This window comes from Octopus bimaculoides, chromosome 9, assembly GCF_001194135.2.
Source record: "Octopus bimaculoides isolate UCB-OBI-ISO-001 chromosome 9, ASM119413v2, whole genome shotgun sequence".
In the NCBI taxonomy this organism is placed as follows: Eukaryota; Metazoa; Mollusca; class Cephalopoda; order Octopoda; family Octopodidae; genus Octopus; species Octopus bimaculoides.
Window position 1 is genome coordinate 44,494,411 of NC_068989.1, and position 7,500 is coordinate 44,501,910.

Below are 7,500 nucleotides of genomic sequence, written 5' to 3' on the forward strand. Positions count from 1 at the left end.
GCAGGGGATGGTGGCGAACCCTGCTGTACTCTTCCACCACAACTTTCTCTCACTCTTTCTTCCTGTTTCTGTTGTACCTGTAGTTCAAAGGGTCAGCCTTGTCACACTGTGTCACGCTGAATATCCCCGAGAACTATGTTAAGGGTACACGTGTCTGTGGAGTGCTCAGCCGCTTGCACGTTAATTTCACGAGCAGGCTGTTCCGTTGATCGGATCAACTGGAACCCTCGACGTCGTAAGCGACAGAGTGCCAACAACAACAACAAAATGTAAATGAAATAAATTAAAATATGATTAAAGCAAAAAAAATAAAATAAAAATGACCAAAATGAAAGCTAGAAGCATTCTTGTAAAGATATTCTACAGAATACATAAATAAAAATGGGTGAAATGGATCAGAGTTAGAAAAAACTTTGATGGAGAAACTTTCATTTTTACCCCTCCATCTGAATCAATAGATATATCAAGTCTGACTTAGATCTGAACAGCAACACCTTACCGTAAGGTGATGTCCAATAAAGTTAAAAATAGGAATAAAAGAAATACAGGTAGAATGTGTTTTTTCATTTTCCCACATAAATTTGCATTCAGATCGTTAGATCACGTTTTATGACAAATGACTGTAACATATTTTATAGTTTGGCTTTTTGAAACAGTTTGAGGAATATAACTTAAGTGGACAGAACATACATGGGTTGGAGAGGTTTGGCAAAGCTATGATACTATACTGCATAGAACCGCCCAGTATGGGACTGCTCTCTATATTGGACTAAACTGCATAGAAACTGCCGGTGTGGTTACTAATCTCAATGAGATTGTCCTCTATGGGACCGGTCTCTATGGTATTCAATGATACAAGCTGATGTCTCCTTTATGAGTTAATTTGTTTCTAATTATTGCTTGATAACTGAGAACTCACAAGGCAATCAGATATTTAAATTTGTGTCGTTAAGAAGGTCTCTTCTCAACCACATAGTTTTGGGTTCAGTCCCACATCACAGCAATTTGGGCATGTGTCTTCTACTATAGCCTCAGGATCACCAAAGACTTGAGTAAATTTGATAGACGGAAACTGAAAGAAGCCTGTCATATATTCATGCATGCATGTGTGTGTGTGTGTTCTTGTCTTGACATCCTGCAGAAGCTATAAATGAGCATCAGTCATACAAGCAATGTCCTTCGTTTTCAATTTTCTAGGGAAGCCAAAAGTCCTCTAAACATCAGTACAATAAAGATACGCACCATACGACTGGAGCATAAAAGACTACAACTCGCAAAACTATTCAGAAATTACAACATGAATATCCTAGCAGTAGAAGATTACAAAATGGTGTACAAAGACGAGACAGAGTACATCCAGTTGGAAAAATGTCAGCTAATCACAACATGAGAATGGAAGAATGAGAGCAGAGCAGCATGCAGTAGTGTAGGAATCTTCCTTGATAAGAATGCTAAAATAGCAGTCAGCAGCATCATACTTGTCAATTAAAGAATCTTGACTGCAAACTTTGGTGGAAACACAGCTACAACAGTCACTGGGCATTATGCCCCAGTTGAAGGCTCATGAGATGCAGGAGAACACTACAACAATCTTGCTGATGTAATTCATTCAATACCAGCTCACAACATGACACTCTTGCTTAGTGATTGTAATGTACACATAGGAATAAAAGATGGTGCTTTCATATTTCATGAATATACAAACAAGGTCACTTATTCCTTGAACTTGCACTAAAAACCAATATCATCATCATCATCATCATCATCATCGTTTAACGTCTGCTTTCTATGCTAGCATGGGTTGGACGATTTAACTGAGGACTGGCAAGCCAGAAGGCTGCACCAGGCTCCAATCTGATCTGGCAGAGTTTCTACAGCTGGATGCCCTTACTTACGCCAACCACTCCGAGAGTGTAATGGGTGCATTTACGTACCACAAGTTGATAACATCTTGATCAACCAAACGTGGAAGAACTCTGTTCAAAGTGCTGAAGCGTACAACAGCTTCACAAGTCTTGGTTCTGACCACAGAATTTTAAGAGGACAAATCAAACTCAGCTGGTGTACACATACAACATAAAAAAAGCAGGTATATAACTGGTACATCTTGAAAAGGGATACAGATCTGCTGCAAATGTACAGTGTTACAGTAAAGAACTGATTTGTTGCACTATAAAATGGTTTGGAATCAATAACCAGCCTATACGAACACTTCATCACAGTTAACAGAGTTGTGAAAGAACAAATGATACAAGCAAAGAATCTCCGTTCAAAGAAAAGAATATCAGCTGAACCAAGAGTTATTACATCCAGGTTAAAATGTGCAAAAGAGCATTTAACTGCTACCAAGAGAATCCTAACAAAGAACACAGGCTGGGATTACAAGCTGCCAAAACCACTCTTCAAAATGCCTAACACACCATTAAGGAGGAGGAATTAGAGTGCATAATTGATCAAGTCAAGGCAGCAGATGCAAATTCAATGCGCAGAGAAAGCTGGAAATTAATCAATGAGATAAGTAGAAGGAAAGTAGCAAAGTTGGGCATCATCCACAGAAACAGACGGTGACTAAGACAAGAACTTCATATAAAACATACCTTCCTGTAGCTAGGATATGTGGTAGCTTAGGGTTGCTCTGTATACTGCATACACCCATTGAATGGCTGTAAAGAAAAAATAGTTAAGCTGTTAATCTGCTAGTTTGTTAATCCATTCATTAAATACAGAAGGGATTGTCCATATAACTGGTATTTCATTCGTGTTCATAGGGCATAAGCATGGCTGCGTGGTTAAGAAGTTTGCTTTGTGATCACATGGTTTGGGGTTCGTGTGTGTGTGTGTGTGTGTGTGTGTGTTTGTGTGTGCCTTTGTGTTTACCACCACCACCACCACCACCACCACCACCACACCATCACTTGACAACTGGGTTGATTTGTTCAACTAGAGCCTTCAAAGCAGTACCCCAGCGTGGCCACAGTCTAATGACTGAAACAAGTAAAAGATAAAAGAATCACCTGACCTAAATAGTCTACCTGTTTTACTTTCAAACTGGCCAGATTCAGCTTCTCACACCTTCCCTACAATGTCATTCTAAAAATAAACACTCACATCATCAAAATGCACCCAGTACATTCTGTGAGTGTTTATTGAGCGAAAACACCTAAAGCTCCACGAGGCCCCGGCAGGGGATGGTGGCGAACCCTGCTGTACTCTTTCACCACAACTTTCTCTCACTCTTTCTTCCTGTTTCTGTTGTGCCTGTAATTCAAAGGGCCAGCCTTGTCACACTGTGTCACGCTGAATATCCCCGAGAACTACGTTAAGGGTACACGTGTCTGTGGCCATTGATAGCATGGCCTTTCTGAAGGTAGACAATGAACACAATGCTCTTTGCATCCCAGAAGATGGAAGCCCATTACCTTCTCTGCTGATGACACCACCTTGGCCTTCTTTGGTTGGGGAGAAGACAGGTGCTTCCACTGCATGGATTACCATTTGGTCTCTGGCTCGAAGTGGTGAACCCAACGTACATCTTGGGTGAGGAGACATTCAAGAAAACTGACTGGATTTGCTTCAAAAAGTGCCAAGTTTGCCTCTGACATTACCAGCCTGGTGTGCTTTTGATCAGGCATCAAAAGTCGTGGCACCCACCAAGCGGAAACCTTTGACATGCCAAGTTCATTATGCGGATTGTTCTCAACTCATTCATGGGAGATGTCTACAGCATTAGCTGTCTGATTAACATTTAAACGTTTGTCATCCATCACTATGTGGTGAACATGGTCAATGTTTTTTTTGGATGGTGTCTGTGGCAGGACATCCAGACCTTGGGTCATCTTCAAGACTCTCCCTTCTCCTCTTGAATACAGCTTCCTACTTTTGCACTGTTAATAAAGCTGGAGCATCAACCCCTAAGGTAGCAACCATGTCAGCATGAATGTCCTTAGGGGCTAACTCCTTTTTCTTCAGATATTTGATAACACCACAGTGCCGAATTTTATCCATTTTCACGAAATCAAGTACCACTTTTCCAAATCCTCAATTCGTATCCAATGTGGGTTTATCTGGAAAAAAAAATGCAGTTAGCATCAGTTAAGGTTGAATTTAATGCATGCCAGGGTTAATTACTGTATGATAACTCCTTCTTAGTCAGCCTATGAACTTTTCAGCCCACCCTCATAGTTTCTGCTACTTAGGTGACCAAATTAGTAATGGTGGTGGACGCTCCAAAAGTATTATTTCTAGAGTAAGAATAAAATGAAAAAAACTTCAGAGAACTACTACCTCTGTTGGCAACAAAAGGACTCTCTCCCAGAGTGAAGGGTAGATTGTATGATGTTTGTGTATGAACGGATATACTCCAGGTAGTGAGACATGGGCTCTGAATGCAGGGGATATGCAGAGACTGGAGAGAAATGAAGGTAGTATGCTCTGCTGGATATGCAACATCAGTGTGCATGATGAACAACAAGGTGCAACTGTGTTGAGAGAAAAGTTGGACATAAGAGGAATTAAATGTGGTGTGCAGGAGAGGAGACTACCTTTGTTTGGACATATGATGCATGTGAATGAAGACAGCTGTATAAAGAAGTGCTGGTCACTGAAAGTGGATGGTACCTGTGGAAATGGGAGACCCAGGAAGACATGGAATGAAGTTATGAAGACTGATCCCAGAGTGTTAAGGTTCATGGAGGAAACGACAATGGACTGAGATGTCTGGCGATATAAGGTTCTAGAGAAGACCCACCCACGTCAGCAAAACTGAGTGCTAGAAGCATTGTGTCCCACCCGCACATAGCAAAAAAATTTTCACACACCCTATCTCAAGAAACCAAATCACATCTCCTCTCCTAAACTGCATTTTTACTTCCTCACATTTCCTCTTTATACACAATGATTATCTCTCACTCTCAATCCCTGCCTTCACTGCCCTGCTCACTGTATTGCTGCTTTCTCCACCCACTCTTTGTACCCAAGTTCTCACCAGTCTCCGCAATCTCCACCTCCATGTCTCTTGACAAAACCTAGCCAAGTATATTATAACCTCCGTACCTTGAGGGCATGCCCTGGCAATTACCACTATTTATCTCTTTCTTGTTACCTCTCTCTCTGACCATGTAACCATGTACCTCCTCTATAGCAAAACACCTGTTTCTGCCTCTCTGTCTTTCTGTCACACTCTAAGCTTTCATCATCTGACACAAGATCACCTCCTCCAATCCCTGCCTCTCAAAATTCTTTGTCTTACAAGTTACTTGGTGACCCTGCCAGTGCTGGTGCCACATAAAAAGCATCCAGTCCACACTGTGAAATGGTTGGCATTTGGAAGGGCATTCAGTTGTAAAAACTATGCTAAAACTGACCTCGCTTGTGCTGGTGCCACATAAAAGCACTCAGTCCACTCAGTGGGGTGGCTGGTGTTAGGAAAGGCATCCAGCTGTAAAAAAACCATGCCAAAACAGACACAGTAGCTTGGTGTAATCTTCTATCTGGCTGGCTCCTGTCAAACTGGCTGACCTATGCCAGCATGGATGGTGAACATTAAATACTGATGATGATGGTTCAAACTCTGTTGACCCAACCCGTGCCAGTATGGAAAGCACACTAAAAATAATGATGATATATATAACATATATATAAAAATGGATTTACATATACAGACACATATTCACACACATATTCACACACATACTCACACTCACACACACATATTCATACACATACTCTCATATATATAAATACACATACACACATACTCATTCACACTCACACACATATTCATACACAAAAACTCATATTCACATACATACATACACACAACACACATATAGATAGATACATACATATATGTGTTTATCATAGACACACATACATGTATATATATATGTGTGTGCTTATGTGTGTGTTTGTGTGCATTCAACACTTGGCAGCATGAAAAGAAAAAAACAGTCAACAATGATAATGTATCAATGCAGCATGTATAATGTGCTTTAAACATGAGTAGCAGGTTTGGGGCAAGTCCCACCCCTCTTCTCCCACTATACAAACAAAAACACAAAACCAGTTACAAAAATAGCTAATAAACCAACAAAGCACACCACTTTTCTCTGGAAACAATAGCCAAATGTTTTATTTACTCTTTTACTTGTTTCAGTCATTTGACTGCGGCCATGCAGGAACACTGCATTTAGTCAAGCAAATCGACCCCTGGACTTATTCTTTGTAAGCCTAGTACATATTCTATCGGTCTCTTTTGCCGAACCACTAAGTTACAGGGATGTAAACACACCAGCATCGGTTGTCAAGCGAAGCTGGAGGGACAAACACACACACACAAACATACACACACACACATACATATACATATATATACATATATGACAGGCTTCTTTCAGTTTCCGTTTACCAAATCCACTCACAAGGCTTTGGTCGGCCCGAGGCTATAGTAGAAGACACTTGCCCAAGGTGCCCCGCAGTGGGACTGAACCCAGAACCATATGGTTGGTAAGCAAGCTACTTACCACACAGCCACTCCTGCGCCTATTTGTCTTTTTGTTTTTTTAATTTTACACAAATAATTTTACTAGCTAGTTTTTCCATATTTTCCCCTTAACCACAGTCGATGAACCAAACATGGAGACTGCACAATTGGTTGCCTATATCTGCAAGAAATAGCAGCCTAATCTCTCTCAAGCCACATGAATAACACACTTGATAATGTAGTTTTTGACACAGTATGTTACGGATATAACTTTAAATTGCATCTGGTAGGGTCAGACTTCAGGAGTGCCAGGGGTTTGAGGAGTGTAGAACCACCTCTTGGCCATCATTATTCCCAAGTTTGCTCTGACATGGAATAGTAGCACCTGTAAGGGACCCAGCTATGGGTTAATTAGCATATTAGGGTTTGTCATCTTATGGACCTGGCGAACCTTGCAGTTGGTACCTTGATGGTTCAATGGAGGGGAAGATGACTGCAGTGACACATTGTGGAGAGCAGAGAACAAGATGAGGTAAATAAGGCATCTTGCTCATCCACCACGTCCATCTACATCTCCAGTTGTCTTGACCTGGTCTTTCACTAGAAGTCAATGCGGTCATCTGACGAGAATGATTTCTTTCAAATGATGTAATGTTTTCATTAATCAATTAAAGGAGTTGCTTGATACAGCCATAATGAATTGACACCTGTACATCTCTGTTAGTCATTTATATATATATACATATATATATACAATGGGCTTCTTTCAGTTTCTTTCTATCAAACTACTCATAAGGCTTTGGTCAGCCCAGAGCACTTACTCAAGATGTCACACTGTGATAGCAGACCCAGAACTAGGAACCATGTAGGTGGTCAGTAAACTTCTTGCCACAAAACCATGCCACCGACTATGTTTGTATATGACACAGCATGTATGTGTATGTGAGTATATATATATATAAATATATATATATGTGTGTGTGTGTGTATAGATATATATATATATATATATATATATA

The 7,500-nt window shown here is 40.6% G+C and overlaps 1 protein-coding gene across 1 annotated transcript in view; it reads right to left on the reverse strand.

Moving 5' to 3' along the window:
* The window catches only part of LOC106877490 (diphthine methyltransferase), a 34,765-nt gene that overhangs the window by 4,447 nt on the left and 22,818 nt on the right, over nucleotides 1-7,500 (reverse strand). The window contains exon 5 of the mRNA XM_014926404.2: nucleotides 2,598-2,663. Coding sequence (XP_014781890.2) covers nucleotides 2,598-2,663 — 66 coding nt within the window. The remainder of the gene's footprint in view (nucleotides 1-2,597; nucleotides 2,664-7,500) is intronic.